Source organism: Lineus longissimus, chromosome 2, assembly GCF_910592395.1.
Source record: "Lineus longissimus chromosome 2, tnLinLong1.2, whole genome shotgun sequence".
NCBI classification, from domain to species: domain Eukaryota; kingdom Metazoa; phylum Nemertea; class Pilidiophora; order Heteronemertea; family Lineidae; genus Lineus; species Lineus longissimus.
In genome coordinates this window covers 3,003,139-3,024,974 of record NC_088309.1, presented here as the reverse complement: position 1 = coordinate 3,024,974, position 21,836 = coordinate 3,003,139, and the positions used below count along the sequence as shown (strand labels likewise).

At 39.6% G+C, this 21,836-nt stretch overlaps 4 protein-coding genes across 6 annotated transcripts; 2 read left to right on the top strand and 2 right to left on the bottom strand.

Moving 5' to 3' along the window:
- Window positions 1-1,157: 1,157 nt before the first annotated feature.
- Window positions 1,158-10,228, bottom strand: LOC135501587 (WD repeat-containing protein 93-like). 3 transcript variants are annotated; one of them, XM_064793777.1, is made up of 16 exons: window positions 9,820-10,228; window positions 9,270-9,474; window positions 8,919-9,062; window positions 8,491-8,627; window positions 8,236-8,337; window positions 7,656-7,709; window positions 6,666-6,780; window positions 6,354-6,534; window positions 5,962-6,110; window positions 4,710-5,055; window positions 4,428-4,488; window positions 4,083-4,239; window positions 3,769-3,940; window positions 3,339-3,459; window positions 2,905-2,918; window positions 1,158-1,735 (listed from the first exon to the last, which is right to left on the bottom strand). In XM_064793777.1, the coding sequence occupies exons 1-15, from the start codon at window positions 10,075-10,077 to the stop codon at window positions 2,907-2,909; spliced, it is 2,214 nt and encodes a 737-aa protein (XP_064649847.1). In that variant the 5' UTR covers window positions 10,078-10,228; the 3' UTR covers window positions 1,158-1,735; window positions 2,905-2,906. The 3 variants fall into 3 exon arrangements, with proteins under 3 accessions (XP_064649847.1, XP_064649837.1, XP_064649855.1); XM_064793767.1 differs by lacking the exon at window positions 2,905-2,918 and having other exon boundaries at window positions 1,159-1,735; XM_064793785.1 differs by lacking the exons at window positions 2,905-2,918; window positions 7,656-7,709 and having other exon boundaries at window positions 1,159-1,735.
- Window positions 10,229-10,382: 154 nt separating this feature from the next.
- LOC135501602 (peroxisomal membrane protein 11B-like) lies at window positions 10,383-13,010 on the top strand. The gene is made up of 3 exons (XM_064793797.1): window positions 10,383-10,561; window positions 11,018-11,133; window positions 11,587-13,010. The coding sequence occupies exons 1-3, from the start codon at window positions 10,497-10,499 to the stop codon at window positions 12,150-12,152; spliced, it is 747 nt and encodes a 248-aa protein (XP_064649867.1). The 5' UTR covers window positions 10,383-10,496; the 3' UTR covers window positions 12,153-13,010.
- A 759-nt stretch (window positions 13,011-13,769) lies between these two features.
- LOC135483949 (large ribosomal subunit protein mL54-like) lies at window positions 13,770-14,572 on the bottom strand. Its single transcript, XM_064765024.1, has 2 exons — window positions 14,443-14,572; window positions 13,770-14,047 (listed from the first exon to the last, which is right to left on the bottom strand). The coding sequence occupies exons 1-2, from the start codon at window positions 14,570-14,572 to the stop codon at window positions 13,770-13,772; spliced, it is 408 nt and encodes a 135-aa protein (XP_064621094.1).
- A 226-nt stretch (window positions 14,573-14,798) lies between these two features.
- Window positions 14,799-19,938, top strand: LOC135483520 (ATPase family gene 2 protein homolog B-like). The gene is made up of 9 exons (XM_064764484.1): window positions 14,799-14,891; window positions 15,460-16,566; window positions 17,177-17,371; window positions 17,666-17,818; window positions 18,064-18,273; window positions 18,520-18,744; window positions 18,872-19,003; window positions 19,164-19,286; window positions 19,723-19,938. Exons 1-9 carry the CDS (start codon window positions 14,847-14,849, stop codon window positions 19,870-19,872), a joined length of 2,340 nt encoding a protein of 779 aa, XP_064620554.1. The 5' UTR covers window positions 14,799-14,846; the 3' UTR covers window positions 19,873-19,938.
- Window positions 19,939-21,836: the final 1,898 nt, after the last annotated feature.

Below are 21,836 nucleotides of genomic sequence, written 5' to 3'. Positions count from 1 at the left end.
TAGCCATGCCTTGAGGTGATATCCGAGTCTATCATTGCACAACCTCATTCATTAAACATATTGAATCCCATTACCTGCACATCCAGATCAGTTTGGACCTGAACATAGTTCACACTCCATGAGTGCGAGATTCACATTTTTACCAATAGCATGCCACCACAAAAAAGGCTGACAAACTGGCAAAGGAAGGAGGAAAAATGGAACAAAACAATACTTCCCTATCCTATGAGGAGGCCAATTAATGTTACATCAAAGCTGCATACAAGAACTCATGGAAGCAGAACCACCCGGACCATGACCGACAGAAGAGCTATCATCAGCTGACAAGGGCAGAACAAGTCACCATCTTCAGACTTAGAAGCGGGCATAACAGGATGCGGTACCGCCTATTCCACAAGTACAAAATAGGAGACACCGACCAATGCTCTTGCAATATGGGACCGATGACAGCGATCTATGTGCTGAAGGACTGCCCTCTGCACAAACCCCACAGACAAGAAATCTGGCCAACATGCAGGATCAACTGTATGGAGACTGGGTGGAATTGGAGAGGACGACTGAGTACATCCGATGAACAGGATCGACTGTATGAAATGTACACGAAGATGAAGAATGCCACCACAAATGGATCCATCATCATGCCATCTCTTGCCATGCTGTGGTGAAACTTCTGTTCAGGCAGTCATTAAATAGCTCATCACTTCCAGCTGCAAGCGTAATACCCTCACATTGTACTGGGACTGCTTGTAGAATGTGATCTTATCCTAGCCTTCTGGTTGTGACTTGGCCTCGTAAGACTGATCAGGGATGAATGGAAATCATCACACCACAATAACCTCTCTCCTTGCGCATAGTCATTATAAGAACGATTTGTTATGTATTTTCATCACAACAGTAGGCTTCACATTGGGCACAACCTACGTACACTCTTGGGCACAACCTACACTGAACTCAAAAGCGATGTCTGTGTTCAAACGTGAGTCTTTCCTCACGTCTGTTGTTCTGTCATCTCTACTATTTCTAATCACTTTGTACTAGTGAAGGCACACTCAGGTCTATTATAGAAGGAGTCGCAAAAGTTTCACAGTTTACAGAATATGAAGGGCCAGTTGAGGTGGATCCTGATAAACAAGAACAAGGACTTTTTTCTTGAAAAAATGTAATGTATTATTTCATATCACATTCGGAATCATATTCATTTATTTACATTAAGTTGGAACATTCATATTCACAGAAAGTTAAAGAAAGTTTTAAATAACAAGTATTTCCCCATGGACGGATTCAACATATTGCATTATGGACAGTACATAACAATACAGTACTTCAAAACGTACAGACTCGTGGAAGGAATAGTTCTTTTTGAGCAAAAAAAGTATGGTAGGACGGAATAGTACATCTCAAAGCACATCTTCTAGCGTATCATTTCTGTTCAGGATATTGTCAGATACATAGCTACCGTGTATGGTAGCATACCGGTACCACAATCATCAACAGATATAATGTTCGAACTTCATATCTATCAAGGCAATCCTCGTCTATGCAAATCCATGAATAATCCAATAGTTATCACGGTATCTTTGTATGTAGGAAGCCTAAACCTCTCTGTCTCCGTCTTTGCTCTTCTGGTAAAGGCTCCTGCCAACAACCTGGATGTGCTATGATCCTTTGCACAGTTAGGTTAAGCAAAGCGGACTGTTCGATCACCGTCCTCAGATCCATCAACAGTTGACTCGGCCTGAAATAACAATTGATTAAGTGTGAAATTCTTGGTATATGTCTATGAACAAGTTTATAAATCCATGAAAAGTTTAATGCATCCCCCTCTTCTCATATATTTAATCATAGACTGCTGTGCTATTTAGACTGAATCACATACTGCTGAATAATGACAACATAACAACACATAAGAGTCACTTTATTTGAGATTCAGCGAACCCTCCTCAACGAAAATGTGCAGTGCAGGGGTGTGTGACCACGGCATGGTGTTCTTTAGGTCTACATGCAACAAAACTGGTGCCCAGTGAAAAGGCAGTAGTAAGTCCTGAGCTTCTCTTTGTGCTCTGAGCTGATGTGCGGTGGTGCAGAAACATGAAAATGTCTCTTTCTTCACACTAAATCAGAGATCTCTGTACAACTCATTTCAAGAGAATCTCTCTCCAACATGGTTGGTAGCAAAAAGTGATGAGTAAATAGTTTTTTTGCAATACTATTTCTAGTGAGACAGCTGGTGAGATAGACGGCTACAGCATGCAACAGTTCTATCCAGAAAATATCTATCTGAATAGAACAACAACTAAACTTACATCCCAGAGATGCTGAAAAGAAACCGCGACAGATTACTTATGAGGACAGATTTACAAGCCATATCTTGAACTGGGCTTAGGTGCTATACTACAGCACACTTTCATTTTCAATGTGTTTATGATCTGCAAATACAGTGCAACTTAAATACCATCAGTGACAACATGCCTGAAAGAGAATAGAGGGAATAAGAAACCACACCCAAGGAGAATAAGTCAGGGCTTCACACTGACTACGTGGTCAAGAAGTGAAGAACAAAGAGGAGAATAAACTGCAAAGTACAAGCTTCAGCAAGAAACCTAAGGAAAGGTGTAAGTGAATGGTTAACTTATTGGAGTGGACTCAATACTGCATTTGTTTTGTGGCTGTGAATGATTGAATCAATGAAAGATTCTGGGAATGCAATACCATCCCAATTGTCACAGAAATGTCAGAGTGTTAGGAATTAAGGTTACATTTGTAAGACGAAACATTTGTCATGTTCTCCAAATACGTTAACCATTCAGAAGAAAGAAACCAAGCCCAAAACATGTTTGAAAAGGCTAAAACTAAAACAGAACTCATGCAAGTAAATGTCATGCAAAAACACTCAGGTGCCTTTACCTTTACTGTTCAAGCTGTGAGAGAGAGGATTGTAAATGTACATGAATAACAAATTTGAAGCAAATATGAACAACCATAGAACTGGATAAGGGTTCATGGTTAACATTGAAAGCTTGGAAACAAATATGCCAATGTCAAAAGTTGGTTGTGATTCAAAGGCAAGCGAAGTGCACGGAAACTTTGGTAGCAGTATGACTGTGATTCTGAAGACTACAGTTTTCTGCAAAAGAAACACATTAGCGCTAAGGTGCTAGACAAAGACATCAGAATGGACAATACTAATAACCCTTTCTTATAGTCAACAACATACTCATCTTGTAGTCAGTTCACCAAATAAAAGTTGCAGGGAAAATGAGAGTAGCATAATGGCAGTGCCCAGATATACATACATCACAAATACTAAAATCTGGTCTGCAAAATGAATATATACTCACATAGACAAACTTCGACTGCGCCTTTTTCTGTTCTCTGATATTCTGAAGCATTTCTAACTCATCTCTCAACTGTTCCCATCTTTTCTGCATTCTTGCTTGTCTGAATGGCTGTACTGTGATTCTGTAAGATTCAAAGACATCATCAGCTTGGCTAAAGAGAACCAAAGGTGTTCATCCACTGAAAGAGCCTACTTCGTTCAATTATACAGAATGTTGTCATTAGAAAATGCATGGGAAAGACAGTTTAATACTTAACCATTGTCAAGATTTGGAATTTTTGAAGACCGAGATATGTTTACAACATGAACAGAGGTAGCTTGGATGATAAGCGCCACCAACAATACAGAGTCTGCCGTACATCAAGACAGTTCATTAGGCACTACAGTCAAGACGTGAAAATTAAGCTGATGGGAAGTTTATCATTCTTTACCTTTCTCTGAGTAAAGACTCAAGTCTGTCATCTATTTTGGTATGGACTGAATACGGAAGCACTTCTCTGTCCATCCTCCAGTAACTATCTAACACTGGGAATGATCTGATCGGGAATACAAATATGGCAGACTCTTTCTCCTCAGCCTCTTCACATGCTTCCTTTTGAGTTCCTGAATATGAAAAGAAATTTGTGTTTACAAAACATTTTCTGAGCCACTAATTCATTTACAGGAGTTGCTTTGAATACAACTCCCTTTGTTAATCTCTTCCAAGTCCTTACACATGCGTCTATTCTTTTTAAATTGACTTTACCTTTGAGAAACAGCATTTTTCCTGAGGCTCCTAATGCAGTGATGGGCTCCCAAGGAGCAGTGAGTTCATAGTCGTCTGGCAATACCACTTCACACAACCTCATCTTCTTTAAAACGTCTTGAAGGAAGATTGTTCCATCTTCATAGACGGTAAGAATCTAAAAGAAAAAAACAAACATCATAGCAGGAAATATGATACAGGACATAGAAAGCAAAGGTTTTTTTCTGGGGTAAAATCATACACCAGAAGGAGGGAAGCTGTCCAGACCATGTCTATCTGAAAGTCTTATGGCACACTATAAGTCAAATTTTCTAATCATAGAACATGTAGAATGTGAATACTCACAAGTTCAGGCAAACTTTCTATTGGTTCAATGTGGGATGGCAAGTCACTTTGTTCCTCAGCCCTTAAAAGAAACAAAGCAATAATAAGAACATGTTTTGCAGTACATTGCTCAATGCGGAACCTGCTGACCTGGTGACAATGGTATGTTACGACACCAAGAACATTGAGTTCTAATACTGAATATGTTCAGTTTCTCAAGCCAAAGAGTAGCTATCATCAGCTACCATAGGAAAACATTGAAAACTGAGTCTAACTCATACTGCCTGACTGTGACACACTTACTTTTCTAGCACAGAGATAGGTGTTGACTCGTCACTGAGATTCGTATTGACAAGTGTAGTGAACCCATTGTCGCAGGTGACCATCACATAAGATGACGTCTGAACTGGGTATGGCGGGTAGGTCTTGATCTCTTGATAGCTGATGTTTGGGTTGAGGAAGGTCAGCTGGCTGATCTTAGCTTTGTCTGTTACACTAACTGCTCTTCTCTGGATACCCATTCTTATATCCATGATGATGACAGTTCCATTCTCCAGACCAATTGCCACAATGGACGTATCAGGTGTTGCTGTAGTTGACGTAATCGCACAGGAAAATGGCCACACTAGATCAGGTTTATGTTCCACATCTGAAAAAAGTTAAAAGTTCAATCTGAAGATGCATTTTAGAAGCCTCAAATACAAAAGCCCAAGGTGACACCTTAAAGAGAACTTAGAAAGAAATTAAGGGTAGAATGAAAATGACTGAGAATTCTTGAAGAATCTCCCTGGAAGTGAATAACGATCTTTAAAAACATGCTACATATTCCGAAGAGCACTGTTCAATAACAATAAACCAGGCTGCAATTGACTCCATCTTGCCCCACCCCCCCACATGATAAATCTTGAATACATGTGTTGTAACTGTGCACTTTGTACGATTCTGGAGAAAAAAGATGTGTAAAAGAGTAGCACTCGCATTGCTTTATTGGATAAAATATCCAGAGCATTTTGACCCAAGCATTGTGTAAGTGGGCTGTGAAGTGATTGATAAATGACAGACATTGGTGAAAATGATGGACGTTTCTGCTGTGTTCCATTGAGATTTCAAAAGTCAGGATAGAAATGGAGTGAGACTGTGGTTCTGTGAACTGAAACCTTGTAAAACAAAGAGAGAGTAAAGCAGCAAAATAGACATGCATGAGAAAATATTTCATGAAAGCAAAATTTGCATCGTGATGAGGCACAGAACAAACCTAGGATTTCAACGCTTTTGTCTTCCTTGTGTTTTGATGATTTGGGGTGTTCAATTACTAGGAGGGAAAAATGCTATATCAGAATATATTATATAGGAAATGTAACTGTAAGTTATATGAAGCTGGCATACTGGCTGCTATTGTTGACTGGTATCAATCTCTAAGTAAGAAAATGATAGATCAGCATGGCAAATTATAGAAAGTTTGCTTTACAGGACGTGCCTTTCAGCTCGAATTTAGGCTTTCTGAGCGGAAGTTATAATCATGGATTCTACATGCTTCGTCACAATAGTATCCTACCTTTTGCAGACTTGAGTAATGAGTAATGCATCAGCTGTGTGCCGCCAGTCCACCATACTGCCACTGAGGTGGGTAAACCAGCTTGACTGCTCTGTTCCAGACCTACAGGCAGCATACGGCCAGGATGTAAGAAATGGAACGATGGTTGGCTGTAACACAAGAAATTATACATGAACAAGAAAGCTACATTTCACTGAACGAAACACAACAGAGACAAACAGAAACGGTACTAGCCCAGGCTAGTCAATTGAGACTTGCTTCATGTAAAACACATTTACCTTTACAAAGAACAAGCCCCAGCACCAGAGATATATAGTTTGCAGGCAATTGTCTGGAAATCTCAGAACACTCATCTTGAAATGAATTAACAGATTTAGCAATTTTATACTTACATGACTTTCTCTTCTTCTTCTTGAGGTAAATATTTGATATGTTGTTCATGAAGATGTTCAAACACAGTCTTTCTCAGTTCAAGGTGAGAAGCAGTGAGAATATGGGAGAGGCCTGTCCCAATCACGTCTCCAGTTTGGTCAATCTTGCTCAGGGCTTGGAATGGGCTGTTAGCAGTTGAATCTGAAAAGGAAGTTTTTGACTGAAATGATAATGTTTTTTAACTAACTTTATCAAGCTCAATTTAAATGATTAAAGAGTAAACCACCACAAGCACCAGCAATGAGACCGTTAAAGTGTTATAATTTACTTACAAGCTATTGGTTGAGAAGCTTTCACTTTTAGTACCAGAGATGGAGGACTGAATTTGTAAGCCTGTTGCTTGTCAGCTCCTCCTTGTACAGGGGAATTCAATCGGCTTCCAGAACCCTGCAAAGTAGATTCATACTCCGCATTCAATTAAGGTGAAAAGAAGGCGAAGCCATTTATAAAAGCCTAGCTCAGAATTTCGGGAAACATTGCTAACATTCTTTTAGAAGTCATCAATGTTCTTCGTTTTTCTTAAGTGCTGGACATTCTCATGATCGAAGGCAATGCAGGAAGTAAAAACACGATTCTCTGACTACCTCCCACTATTTCTTCATCAACTGTAACAACCATAATCTTTATACCAAACCTGATCTACTAGTACAATCTCATGAATTCACTACCACCACAGCTAAGCATCTGACAGAAAACCAACCTGCTCTTGACAGACCCCTATATTCATAATACCTGCCAATAATAAAAGCTACGTGTCTGACACTGACTATTGATTTGGGTGCAAGTTGAATTTAACATTCATATACGAACCAATCTACTTCTTCTAATTGCACTCCTATGAGAAAGCTACAATGCATAATGATCACTACATGAACAGCGGTCAAAAGCAAGGAGATGGGAACATTAACAAGCTTACAAATTTCATGGTTATGCCCATTTTTGGTTGCCCACCAAAATGCAATAAACAAGGGGCTATCAGAATATTTTATCCTTATATCTGAATAGTTTTCCTTTTCCTTGTTAAATAGGCAAATTCTGTAGAATTTTGGTTGAATTTACAAATTTGACTTCACCACGCAATTTTATGCTTTTTGGCCAAAACTGCACCCTGCCCTTTTCTAATCCTAGTAGAAGCACTAAATTAGATCCACTGAAAGCATACTAGAGGCAGCACATGGGAAATGCATGGATGGGTATATACTGGTTATAATGCTGTTTGGATATTACAACATTCAACAGATTACATGAAGTCTTTCCCTTACAAGATCACTTTGGCTTGATTTCCTACTTTTCAGTTTCCTAAGAGGTGCTTTTCGCTATGAAATAAAAGTGTATTGATGTTTTTAAAAGGATAAAATGTAAAAAAAACCTGTTGCATTAACCTTTAAATAAATCAATGCGATCTCTTGTGATTTTACAAGACACCACCCTTCTCTTTTTCCTGTTACACTTAAAAGAAAGTGTCAATTCCCAGAGAATGTGCAAAAGTCCACCTTTCTGCAGACAAAGTCTTTATTTTAGCAGTGTTCAAGTCTAAGCCAAACGTGCATAAATTTCACTATGAAGCAAAACTACTTCTCCCTTATGGATTTTTGGTGTGTCACAAGCCTAGAGTGTAGTTTGTTATATCGAGAGATAAAATTGCATACATTTGGTAACCAAAGAACAGATCACAGAACAATAAATAAGTTACGGCCAAAAACTAAAGCAGATGAGGGAATGTTGAAACAATAATAAAGTGTAGTCTACAGCAATTCAATCTTATTGCCAACTTGCATCTGATCTGTTTATTTCACACAAACTGATAACAAATTTTAAATATTTCAGCATCAAGTAACTCACCTGACTTTCCTGGCCACTCAATGGTGGTTCGTCTGCTACAGTGCTACCTCCTATACTCTCGGAGGGATGACTAATTTCTATTGGAGCATCTCTGCCATCATCCTAAAGGTTTGTACATTGAAAAGAAATAAAACAAAAGTCTAGAACATGAAATAAGCAACTGCAACATCTAAAATCTAAATTAATGAACTAAATTGCCCACTATGTAATTAAACAGATAATATATTTTACCAGATAAACATAGGAGATTCTTACAGTGTGTGGAGTTGGTGCCTTGACATTGACAGTTGTCTGAATAGTTTTTGATGCTTGGCTCTTCACCGATTCCAGTTCTTTTACCCAGTTTTCTGGTTTTCGATATATTTCTAGCCATCTTTCAAGTGTTGTTGGATCTGAAATGAAAACACAAGTGTCAGTGTGCTCACTCGGGAGGGAATAATTGAAGTATGCTTGAAGTCTTTACGACCGTAGCTGATGAGACATATTGATTCCTAAAACAAATGATGTATCCACAAATCTTTCCACCTCTATATAACTGATTTAACCTCAGTACTTTTAGAAATAGATTCCCTCTGGTGATAAAACTTTTAAAAACCATTTGGCTACAGCAGAATGAGCAGCCGTTTCCCTTTGCTAGGTTTTCTTCTGTTGCTTTAAAAGAACTCTGCAGGATGATAACTTACTTTCCAAAGCAACACCAATGTAGTCACCTTCATTCGAGGATTCACATTTTGTAGCCAACACCTTGGATCCACCCTCTTGGGGCTCATTCATAACCTTCAGCAGATAAACTTTCTCTCCAGTAAAGGCAAACACTCTTGCAGTGCCTGAAAATTTTTAAAGATAATTTGAGTTTTTCATAGATAGAAATCTGTAAGATCAGTAGGAATTTTCAGCACACAATCGAAGGGTATCTTTCGTTTAGTTCAGTTATGTTGATACAAATGACCCGGTATCTAATGTATTCATAAGTCCCTCTTATACTCAGCAGATTTACCTAAGATTACAGGATAAAAAGAGCAACTGAAATTTACCCATGTCATCCAATGTACTCAGCACATAGTTCTGTCCTCCAGCCATTATGCTTGTCTTGATGGTCACTATCTCCGTCTTCTCTTCCTCCCATATTGTGATAGTTTGTTGATTGGTGGCATCAACAACTGCCAGTCCGTCTTGTAACCCAATAAACACAAACTTTCCGTCTTTACTGTCAGCCAAACATCCACATTTGCCAAAGAGCTGGAATAGATAAAGAACCGTTTGAAGTTAGATGACAAAATTTACAAGATCTGTTTGAACTTATTTTTCAGTCTAAGTCAAATGGAAAGCTACTGCAGCTTAATAAATTAAAACCAGAGCTCTAGGAAGCTTGTGTGTGTATGGTAATCGGTATACATTACATGTTGTTCTGGGCATTTTGTGAAGATGTGGTGTAGAGCGTAGTGCATTAGTTGAGCTAAATCTAATTCTCAGTCAAGATGTTTTCCTTTATCCAATTGTAATGGGTATGAACAAGTTCAAAGTTGAGTAAGTTCAAAGTTGAATAAAAAAGCAGTTCTTCACAATAATCAAAACAAGATTCACCTCCATGGGTGTCCCACAGTCATATTGTGGTGGCCGTACACGTGACTCTTCAAGGATCCTCCGCTCCTCTCTACACTGTGCAACTTCCCAACTCTCATCAAAGATGTAAGCAACTATTTTATTTATCATTCTGTACGGCTGCGGAAGCTGGTCCCTCATCTGTTCTGGGTCAGTGATGAAGTCACTCTCATCATCCAGATAACTGGACATCATGGATGGTGGAGGAATATGCATGTTTTCTCTGATGTAGACAGGCATGATGATGGTCAACTTATGTTTTATGCAGGCTATGTATATTGTTCTTTCCCTTGATCAGCAGCTTAGTCCGATTTTATACAGCCGTTCGGCAGAATTGTGAGTTATATCAACAAATTTGGAGGAAATCTGTTACCACGACCGCCATGATGTCAACAAACCGAAAACGAGGCCGTACAGATTGCTACCGATTGGACGCTTCCGAAATGTGTAGTCTCGCGCATCTATTTTGTTGTTGTAAACGGATTTTTGACACTATTCTATTTTTCCTTGACCCAGACTTGCTAAGGTGGTTTCGATTAGGATTTAGGAACCGATGTTGGGTGAAGATTGAGGCCCTCATAAAACCTCAATAAACTCCGATTTATTCATATTTCATTGTCTGACAGTTATATTTCTGACTTTGCAAGTGTTCATATATCATGGAGATTCTCTCTGATGTGGCTAAATTCAATGCCCAAACTGCTGGGAGAGATAAATTCTGCAGGTGTGTGTTCTCTTTCCTCAGGCTCAGCTGACACACAGACCCCAGGTCACACGCAGCACTTGCACGGGTGTATCAAAAAACATGATCAAAAAAATGACAGGCCTATTTTGGCTATCAACAGTACAAAATCATGAATTGGGAAAGTACAAGTATATGTTGTACCTGGTCCTGCTGTATGATTTCTACAAAGCTTTGATGACGCTACGTCATGTAACATGTTGACTCATTTGTTGACTTGCAGTGCAGTGCAATGGACTCTAGGCCTACCTCTGGCCAAAGATGGATTCAACCCAATTTGTACAAAAGGCTCATCTTGCCTTGGAGGATCCATACATGTTCTCCCTCGAGAATAAGCCCTCAAAGAGTTAAAGTGCAGAGCGGACCCTGTACTATGAGAATTGACTTAGTTTTGAAACTGTTTGTATCTTTGTATTTCTCCTATTTTTCTCCATCCAGATTGGTCCAGTACTCCAGCAAGCTCACTTGGTGGTACTTTGAGAAAGTTGACAAAGATAAAGAATGGATCAAGACATTAAAAAACCTGGAATCCGTCATCAGTAGTACTAGGAAGTGTAAGTTTGTTGGTTAGAAAACTAGCAATTTTCTGCTGGTTTCATTTCACAAAATGTAGTGTATTTTCAAAATCATCAGTGCCCTTTTCAACATGTGTGTGATTTTGTGCATATCAAGGCAAAATCACATCGGTCAGTAGCAAATAGCACACTGTGATTGGAACAGGTGTTCCAGTTATTTAGCCTGGGGCATTGAGTTGGTGGTGCCATCTGGCAAGAGTTAGGATTCAAGTTTATTTTCCCATTCGAAAAGTGCGTTATGACTTTTATATTACTGTCAACTCTATCAAGTGCTGTCACCACTTTCATGGTGAAGTGAATGGAATTAAATGTAGAGATATAGTGCTGCCATCTATATAGTCATGACAGCTCCTGAGAGAGTTTATAGTATTTCATTACTGCCTGAATATTAGAAATACTCCAGAAGCATAAGTATGTCATTCCTCATTTCAGTGCTTCGATTTGGGAAGAGTCTGGACCTTCTTCAGGCTTCTTTACGCTCCCTTCACATTGGTGACATTGTCTTCCGCCTTACAATCACGCTTTCCAAGATTACCCAAGGTCTTTACCTCCTTGTAGATCATGCGATATGGCTTAGCCGGGTGGGACTTTTGAAGATGGATGCCAAGAAACTTAATGAAACTGCAGCAAGGTTTTGGATTACTACAATAATCATGGGTTTGACCAGGGATGTCTATGAGATTCTTACGATTCTTAACCAGCAGTACAAAACAAGGGAGAAGCGCAAAATGAGAAGTCAGTATACAAATGGAGTTGCCAACCAGACCTTTGTTACAAGACCAACAATGTCACACACAGAATTATTTGGGAAATTTGTTGTGGAGAATAAACCATTGCTTTTGGACACTGCTAAGAATGGAGCTGATTTGTTCCTTCCAATGTCTACTTTAGGTTATATTAAAGTGTCGCCTGGGTTTCAGGGTGTGTGCGGCATAATCTCTTCATTAGTGGGGATTTTAACTGTGTGGAACTCTGGCTACAGGCTAGTACCATCATAAGGACTTTCTTGTATGAAATAAACTGTAAACTAGGTCAGGAGCTGTTGTACAAACCTTGATGGGCAGTTTATTTTTCAAGAAATTGATTTGGGTTTATTTATAATATAGATATGTTTATGGAAATGTTATGCCACCTTGTCAGATGTGATGGCTCCTGACTGAGTTTACAGTATAAAGGACAACATTTGGTGCTGTATGCTCTCGCCTTGCAATAGACATTTTATGTATTCATTATGCAACTGACACTTGTCGCATTAACTGATCAGTGAAAGTTGACACGCCATCCTAATTCACATTGGTGTTTGGTCAAAATGTCAAAGTGAGGACCAGTTAGGTTTTTTTTCCATTTAATTTAATTATTTATTGATTGAATACCTGTACATAGTCATCCTTGTAAAATGCATTTAAGTATAAAAGCAAATGATTTAGTTATGTGAGAATTTTTATGGAATGAAATTGAAACTATTAGGACATGCACGTATAGGTTTGGTATTTGTCTCTTGAAATAAAGGTAGATCAGGTGTAGGTCTTGCAAGTACGTGTACCAGAAAATGTAAGACTAGGAAGGAAATGTCTTCAACAAGACATCTGCTGTAGTGTTGACCAGAGGATCATTTACTGTACCCATGTCTTTCAGTCAGTATTTTAGATTTTAGATATTTATCCTCAAAACAAGCCAAGGTGTAAACATGTATCTTAAGGGCTGTAATTTGATGCATGATTTACATATCAATAAATTGTGTCCGAATGTCTTTCTGGTATCTGTATATTAATGACCAAATATCTGTATATTAACGAACAAATATCTGTATATTAACGAACAAATATCTGTATGTTAGTGATCAATTCTCAGTAAATTACCGATGATTTATTAGCCGTGTTGTTCATTAAATTGTTTATCTCTTCTGTAGTTTCCATGGGTACCCGGTCACTACTGAGGAGTTGACTTCAGTTTCTCGGCGATGACCGGGTTGAGACCCTTCTCTAAGATTACAATGCTTTTTCTGTGCTTTTCTGTGGTCAAGCTCAATCAAGATGGATTTCACGATTGATCAGGTTGTGACAGTCTTGTACGTTATAATATCCTGTTGATACCGAGGTCTCGTTGATACATCTTTGATCCATATTGGTCTGGTTGTGACTATTTTTAGATTGCCTCGTTCTGGTATACTTATAATGGCAATTGTCTGATCTGTCGTGGTCATGTCTGTGCTACAAATATAATGGTCTGGTTGTGACAATTTCTCCGACAATCTGATAAATTCAAGTAGTGACTTTCCAATCATTGAGCATCTCGGGAATGAAGAACTGTTCACAAGATTGAAAGACATAAAAGATTTATTTTACAGTATTCACAATCTTATTTCTGAAAGGTTCCCAGTCTCAACTTGAACAGGTCTCCCAAAAATGGTAACTTGACATGCACACGCTGCACATATGTTCGAGTGTGTACTTGTCAGCCAGCTCTCAAAGCAGTTACATGTAGTCGTCGTACTACTGTACAGTCAAATACTTCGTGGACATACTGGTCAACATAGTTTATCATGTTCTTCCAAACAGACACACACTTTAAAAAGTCTGAGATGTACTCCATGCTAGTTTTCTACACAGCAAAAGTCACTTCTTTTTCATCAGCTGAGTAGCTCTCCTAAAATGCATTTTACGTAATCGCCGCCAGTAATATGGATCATCCTGATCAAGTTCTTCTAGAGGTATAGGCCGTCGTTCTGTGCGCAGCTCCCACAACCAATCTGGATATTCCTCATCTGGTTTTATTTTTGGATCTTCTCCTGCTTTAAAATAGTTTGCGCCACAGCAATAATTGACAAGTTTTTCAGGGTCTGTTTCCACCTCAAGCTCTTTCTTTTCGACGGGTTGGTAGGCCATACCTTTCGCTGAAATATGGAGAATTATTGTAAAAATGTGGCAGTAAATATCAATAGCAGCAAAAAAGACCTGACGTAATCGACGTAAGCAAGGGTCAAGGCTACACACTGTCCATGATGTCTACCCAGCGGTGCGTGCGGCCAAGGTAAATGAACAAACCTGCATGACAACATTATTTTTAAGGACAAGTTACAATTCCCTAGCATTTAAAGGCATACACCAATAATCTCTGGTGTTGGGTAAAACAAGGAAAAGTCGTTGCCTTGTTTAATTGAGCACACACAGTCAATAGGAAGCCTACTGTACAAATGTACAGGGGACCGCATTTATGTACAGCCAGCATAGGGCCAATATTGAAGACGTGTTTTTAAGAAAATTTGGCGTCGAATCATGCTAGGCTTACTTTTGCCTTTTGCCTTAGTTGGCTTCGCATAAGTTGCAACTATGATCTTTACTGGATTTGCCAACTTGAGACCAGAAAAACATGATTTTGTCAGAGGGCAAATGCCCACTCGGAGCAAGGAAGCTGCCATCTTTGTTTTTGAAAAAGTAGAATTTAAAACGGATAACCGAGAACGGAAAAATTGTTGTATAGAGATATTACGTCATGTTAGTATAAATATTCTTAATATCATACGACTATCATTCATTTGACATTCATTGGTGTCAATAACTTGCATTAGAGTAATAAAAAACCTCTGCTGATCCATTATTTTGTTGACGCCGCTGGTTCTTTTTTTAGTAAAACCAATATGTCTGCGCCCATGAAAAAAATGTGTTGGTTTCCAAATTGCAAATTCCGCTTAAATGATACTTTGGAATTACCAGATTATTAAGAAATTGCCACCTGTGGTAAGCATTCTTACTCAAGGTTAATCATATACAATTTTAGGGCATGACAACTAAGCTATATACGAATATCTTTTAACTTTTTGGGCACCTGTATTTTACATATACTCTATAGAGTAAGCTTAGTGCTGACATGTGTACATAACATAGTTATTACTGAAGTGATGAGTTATCAGAAACAGAGAAGAGCTTTTCCGTGATACCCCACGTCTCATTTAGGACGGTCCTTCGTCTTCTGCCCGGAGACTGCCGAAAAGGCAGTAAATTGTACCCTAGATTAGCAACAGTGAACCTGCTACCCAACTGGCTGCATCAGAAAAGCTACCCTTAGACCTTTTATTCACACGGTGGATGCTTAACTGCAAGGCCATGCCCCCCCCCCCCCCATCGGGATCGGTAGATCTGTTCAAAGGGATGCAACAAGCACTGTTGTTGTCTGCTTTGTAATTTGATAATCTTTCTGGTTTTTATTTCTTCTCTGTTGTGTAGAATTTTGGAGAAATTATAATTCCTCCAAGGTAGAATCAACCTAGTATTTCACTTCAAATTTGATATCCTATTTTAATTTCAGAATCTGACTGATGAAAGCTTCATCATGATACAATTACTGCCAAGTGAGGAAAGTATTCTTGGAACACAGAAATGCTCCCTTGGACCAAAGTTCATGAATGAACATGGTCTCTATCTCGGAACTTTCCTGAAAATACGATGCAATGGAAAATTTGTCATATGTCAAGCTTGGCCCAGGGCTGATCTTGATGAAAACTTTGTTCAATATGATGACATGGTTATCAGGGAGAATAATGACAGTGTTCCATATATCAACCAATTATCTATTCAAGATATTGAATGTCTTGGATATGGGACCAGTCTGAATGAGTTATCAGTTCATGTTGTATTAAGTGATTTAAAACAGGTGAAAAAATTCAAAGGTTCTGTCTGTGAAAGAGCGAACTTGTCAAGATACATCAAGAACATTTTGAAAAACATTGGTGTCGTGAAAGATAGTCGTATTCATTGTGCTTCTCTCAATCTTGGAAAACTTTACAAGGTTGCATCTATCACTGTAAAGGACATCGCTTGTGAGGCAACTGTTGGAGTAGTTAAATCAAACACAGTAATTATCATTGAAAGTGTGATGAGTTTAGAAAGATATGAGCAAAAACGTGATTCTAGGAAATTGACACTTGGTGGATTAAATCAACCATTTGAAATGTTAAAAGAGATCATCCAGTTACCATTTCATCATGAGGATAAACTACAACATTTAGGAATATCTTGCCCTGTCGGAGTCTTGCTTCAAGGTCCTCCTGGATGTGGAAAGACATCTCTTGTTAAGCAGACAGCGATAGACTGTGATGCTCATTTACTTGTTGTAAACAGTCCTGACATATTTGGCTCAAGGCCTGGAGAGAGTGAAGAGAATCTGCGGCAAAAGTTTCAGACAGCATCTGATATGTGCGAGGAAGGACCATGTATCTTGTTTATTGATGAAATTGATACTTTGTGTCCAAAACAAGGAAAAGGTGGAGGAAATGCTGAGAGCCGGCTTGTTGCTCAACTGGGAGGCTTAATGGATACTGTGAGTGATGTGAAAGGCTTAGTTGTGGTTGCAGCCACAAACAGACCAAATCACCTGGATCCAAGTTTACGTCGACCGGGAAGATTTGATCGTGAGGTGTGTTTTCAAAGTGTTTTCTTGATGCTTTGTCTTTTTGCATTGTAGAGTAACTGGACTGTTTTTCTTGCATTATTGATGTAGCTTAAAGTGTAACTCGTGTCAAATTTGACCATATAATGTTTTAGCTGTTTTTGACAAATTACTACGTCACTTTCTCATAAATCGGTAAGGTTTTCGAATCGAAATGCACATTTTCTAGAAATTGATGGTTTAATCCCGGACGGACGGCTCGCTTCGATGCCGTTTTCGTTGATGACGTCACAACATGAACATTTTCGCGGTCGCGGTGGTTTACATTCAGCGATTTTATTATAAATCTAATCAAAAATAGAAAATTTGAGCTTTACATTTGTGATCAACAATTAAAAACGGACGTATTTCCGCAAAGTTGTAAATCACATCATAGTATCACTTTAAAACCAAATACTGTTTCTTCAAAATTTCTAAGTCTGCCATAACAACAATTGTAAAGTGCATGAAAGTTGTCAATAATCACTGATAAAAATATGAGATATCTCATCTCATCTGATACCACTGATTGCTGATCCTGTGGCCAAAACCGTTTGTTCTGATCATCCAGATTCCTGCTAATCCTCGATCATTCCAGATATTCATTGGAATTCCATCTACTGATGAAAGATATGACATCCTGACTGCTCAGACATCAAGGATGAATCTCTCTCAAGATGTCAGTCTGTATTCATTAGCTGAGGCAACCAAAGGATATGTTGGTGCAGACTTGGTGTCAGTCTGTCAGGAGGTTTCATATCAAGCATTACGGAGAACTCTACACCATGACCAGGTTTGAATAGATATGTTTAGTAGGCCCAGAATTTCGTTTCAAAAAGATACATAAATATTTGTTGGAAAAGGGCACTTTTGCTCATTAGTTGAAAAGAGTACGCTTCAAATGGAAATAAATGAAGAAAAAGTGTCTTTGTGAAGGAGGAAATTGCAAGGGTACCAAGGCAAAGAGCAGGTCTCGAAAGCATTTTCCTCCATTGTCTCCATGAATTTCAAGCCCTACAGTTTACATTGACATTAACTTTCTTCATTGGAATCTTATCTTACCTCTGATACTTTATATCTCTTTCAGGAGGATATTCCACTGACAATGGACAACTTCTTATCGGCCATTGGAAAAATTTGTCCGTCAACCCAAAGAGGGAGTGATATTTTGGTAGATTATAAGCCAGTTCGGTGGGATGATATTGGTGGACTGGATGAGGTCAAGGTTAAGATTCAGCAGGTATGATGAGAAAACTTTCCCATGAAAAACACATGCATTTGCAGTAAAAAATAAAACAGGGTGTATGATCTTCCTTGATACTTTCTGAGGCAAAGACTGTCTTCATTCAGCCAACAACATTCAGAAAACATCCATTGGTCCCTCCTATTTATGATCCTGCACCAAGGTTTTCACAATTTGTGGATTCTACATGTACTTCTTGGAAAGTGTTGCCCAATTTCTTCTAACTTCTCCTTCTTTTCCAGGCAGTTGAATGGCCAATAAAACACCCAGAAGCATTTCAGAGACTTGGTCTACCCTGTCCCAAAGGTGTCTTGCTGTACGGTCCACCAGGCTGCTGTAAGACAACTTTAGTTAAGGCGGCTGCTACAGCATGTAAAGCCACGTTCCTGTCTGTTAGTGGTGCACAGTTGTTCTCACCTTTCGTGGGGGATTCAGAGAGGAAGATTGCAGAGGTAATGATTGTGATAAATGCCTCCTCAAGAGAACTAATTTCAAGTTTCTATAACACTAAAAGACAGGTTCTATTGTATAGCAGTTTGTCACTTGTCCCGATTTGTTGCTGGTTTATTGGTATACATTTTAGTCCCAAATTGACCTCTGTTGACATCTGAATTGACAATGACGTATTCTGATATTGATAAAAATAAATTTGGCTCTTCCAAAACATACTGCTTACTGGTATATGTTTTTTATTCTAGGTGTTTCAACAAGCCCGGGCAGGTGCCCCATCTATACTTTTCTTTGATGAAATAGACTCTATTGTTGGTAAGAGAAGTGAAGGAAGCAGTGGCCGAGGGGTCCAGGAACGTGTTCTATCCACATTATTGAACCACATGGATGGGATTGGGATCAGACTTGATGAACAAACACGTGGATCTGATGTCAGGGTATTGGAAGGGGCAACTTGCACCTCAAAAGAGAAGGTAACTCATTGTTTCTATAATAACCTTTTAAGCCTGTTTGTCAACTCGTGCAAAAGATAATTGCTGCCACAAAAAGTGTTCTACTTAGAAGCTGCATATCGTTGACACTACATATCGTTTTCTTCAGGGACATGTTGTGATCAACAACAATGATGTGCTGGTAGTTGCTGCGACAAATCGGCCTGACATGCTTGACGACGCTCTTCTCAGACCTGGAAGGATTGACCGAATTGTCTATGTGCCTGCTCCGGATGAAAAGGTTAAAAGTAGTTCTTGAGTTGACAAATTTACAAGACAGTCGTTAATGGTGTCCAGGTGTCCAGGGAAACAACCTTGCCCTCAGCATTCCTGATACATTTAAGCCCCACTAAAATAGCTCTCTTAAAATGTGATGCTAGAGCTGTCCTTTTTCTCTTCAGACACGACTGAGAATTCTTGAGATACACACAAGAAAGATGCCTACAGAAGGACTCGATCTAGTGGACATAGCTCAGAGAACTGATATGTTTACTGGTGCAGACCTAGAAAATTTATGCAGAGAGGTAAGCCTTATCTGTCTGATTTTGGTATTCCTAGTAACTCTCTTATCTTTCTTCTTCACAAGATACTTCTTCTGCGTTACCTTTTGTTGGCGGTTGGGCACCAATCAGGGTTATTGGCCTACTGGTAGTAACGTGATCCGAGTCTATCAGAAACTTTTGTCCACTTGGTTGGCATCACACAGTTCGAATCTCTCCCTGCTATCAAATTTATTACCATTCAAGATTTGTGAAGAGATGGCAACTAAGTGGTATTTACTGGATGGTGTTACAGTTGTCGCTTGCCCTGGCATAGGTATGAGGTACAAAAAATGTTGTACACATTCAAAGGATGTGCCGACAGTAAAGTGACTGAGTAAAGTGAAGCAATTGTTTTGTTATCATGTGAAAATGTGCTCAAGTCTTCACAAATATTATTTCTGCTTGTTTGTCATTTCAGACTGCTTTGCGAGCACTTACTCAAGATGGCCTCGAAACAGCTACTGTGAAACATCATCATTTCCTTGAGACATTGGATGTTCTAAACCCAACTCTCACCGAAGAACTCTTAAAAAAGTACAAGGAAATCAAATTAAAGTCTTCCAAGTAGAACATTAGTTCTTTCAATCATTGTAAACGCTTAAAATTTGCCATATTAAACAATTGATCTAAATCATCTTGCTTGTTTGTTAGATAGTCTTAGAATATAAAATGGCAAGCCTCCAGACACAGTGGACCGGCCTCATCCCTCACCATGAGGAAATCCAATTCGGATTACAAAATGGACTGCCCTGGGAGTCTGTGTCAAGGGACTGGAGGTCTGCCTCACTGCCATTGCATTCGGTGCATTGTCACTTCGAGCCAGTTTTTAAAAATAATGGTTTAATTCTTCCTCCCACACTTCTGCACTCGCAGAGCCTCTGGCTATGATTGCTTTGAATGATGAGGATAACAATAGTTCTATTGTAAATGGTAGCTTCAAGTTGTCTTGTATTGCTACATGTACTCATACATGCAACATGATAGCCCTTGGAGTAAATGTATCCCTGGAAGAGTCAATGGGCCATTGCAGAAGAAATGAAAAAACTGCAACAATGGCTTTGATTCGCATAAATCATTCTCCAACACAGAGTTGTACTTCGGGTACTTCGAGTCAATGGAGTGAAATTATGCACGAGGGGTTTCAAGAATAATTGCTAAACCAATTCCAAACCGCACGATATCAATTCATGGAGAAATCTGACTGTTACCATGGTTACCATTTGGCAGCTGAGGGGCTCAATAAACTTGTCGCGATAATGGTAGCCGTCGAAACATTGACAATAATATTGGGATTGTATGTCAGTGAACTGGCTAGGCAATTTGGGGAAGGGGGAGTAGTCAGGTTCGGGGAGGTCTCAGCTGGGTTGGTGGACAGTGTCGCTTTATGTTTGCTTCTGTCTGAGCTAGGCTGGGGGGGATAGAATTGCCCAGTGAATGTTCCAAGTCGTAGAGCATGTGGCAGCTGGGGGCAGGATCATGACTGCGAGGATGTCTCAGTCAGGTTTATGGACAGACATGAAGAGAGAGTGCAGGTGTCAGGACTGGGGACCACTGGATGGTTATGATGTGTCAGCCGGGTTTGGGGATAGAGTGACTCGATGGTTGTCTCAGGTAGACAGAATTACCAGATGGCCATGATGTCTCTGCCGGGTGTGGAATAGAGTCACCTGACTGTTACTATGTCTTTGCCCAAACTTGGAGACAGAATCACTGGATGACCATGTCTCAACCAGTCTTAAGAGACAGAGTCGCTTGATGGTTGTGATGTCTCAGTCGGGCTTGAGATCACTGTACAGTTATAATGTGTCAACCTGGTTCGAGGATAGAGTCACCTGCTTGTGATGTCTCAGCATGAGACAGAATCACTAGATGACCATAATGTCTCAGCCGGGTGGGGGATACCAGTCACCTGATTGTTGCCATGTCTTTGCCCAAGCTTGTAGACAGAATCACTGGATGACCATGTCTCAACGCTTGATGGTTGTAATGTCTCAGCCAGGATTGGTGATCACTGGATGGTTATTAGAATTTGGTGACAGAGTCACCTGATGGTTGTGATATCTAAGCCAAGCTGGGAACAGATCACTGGATGGCCATGATGTCTCAGCCAGATTTGGGGACAGAGTGACCAGTTGGTTGTGATATCTCAGCTCATACTTGGGAACTCATGGCCATCCAGTGTTCACCAAGCCTGGCTTTGACATCACAACAACACAACCATCAGGCAACTTAGTCTCTCAAGCCTGACTGAGACATGGCCATCCAGTGATTCTGTCCCCAAGCTTCATCTGAGACAACACAGCCATTAGGTCACACTAGCTGTCCCTCAACCAGCTGAAACATCATGGTACGTGTAATTAACGGATTCTGACCCCAAGCTTGAGTTGAGACTTCAGCAGGTGCCACCGTCCGCCATCAGACAACTCTGTCTTTCAAGCCTGGCCATGTCTCAGCCAGGCTTCGGAGACAAAGTTGCCTGGTGTTTGTGATGTCTCAGCCAGGCTTGGTGACCACTGGATAGCCATGATGTCT

Excerpts from the sequence above, each read along its gene's own strand:
- LOC135483520 (XM_064764484.1), top strand. The coding sequence starts at position 14,847 with ATGATACTTTGGAATTACCAGATTATTAAGAAATTGCCACCTGTG. Across the intron at positions 16,567-17,176 it reads CGGGAAGATTTGATCGTGAG|ATATTCATTGGAATTCCATC; the intron begins GTGTGTTTTCAA and ends CGATCATTCCAG. Across the intron at positions 17,819-18,063 it reads TCAAGGTTAAGATTCAGCAG|GCAGTTGAATGGCCAATAAA; the intron begins GTATGATGAGAA and ends CTTCTTTTCCAG.
- LOC135483949 (XM_064765024.1), bottom strand. The coding sequence starts at position 14,572 with ATGGCAGCTTCCTTGCTCCGAGTGGGCATTTGCCCTCTGACAAAATCA. Across the intron at positions 14,048-14,442 it reads AACTAAGGCAAAAGGCAAAA|CGAAAGGTATGGCCTACCAA; the intron begins GTAAGCCTAGCA and ends TCCATATTTCAG.
- LOC135501587 (XM_064793767.1), bottom strand. The coding sequence starts at position 10,077 with ATGCCTGTCTACATCAGAGAAAACATGCATATTCCTCCACCATCCATG. Across the intron at positions 5,056-5,961 it reads ATTACTCAAGTCTGCAAAAG|ATGTGGAACATAAACCTGAT; the intron begins GTAGGATACTAT and ends AACTTTTTTCAG. Across the intron at positions 4,489-4,709 it reads CCTATCTCTGTGCTAGAAAA|GGCTGAGGAACAAAGTGACT; the intron begins GTAAGTGTGTCA and ends GTTTCTTTTAAG.
- LOC135501602 (XM_064793797.1), top strand. The coding sequence starts at position 10,497 with ATGGAGATTCTCTCTGATGTGGCTAAATTCAATGCCCAAACTGCTGGG. Across the intron at positions 10,562-11,017 it reads GGGAGAGATAAATTCTGCAG|ATTGGTCCAGTACTCCAGCA; the intron begins GTGTGTGTTCTC and ends TTCTCCATCCAG. Across the intron at positions 11,134-11,586 it reads CATCAGTAGTACTAGGAAGT|TGCTTCGATTTGGGAAGAGT; the intron begins GTAAGTTTGTTG and ends TCCTCATTTCAG.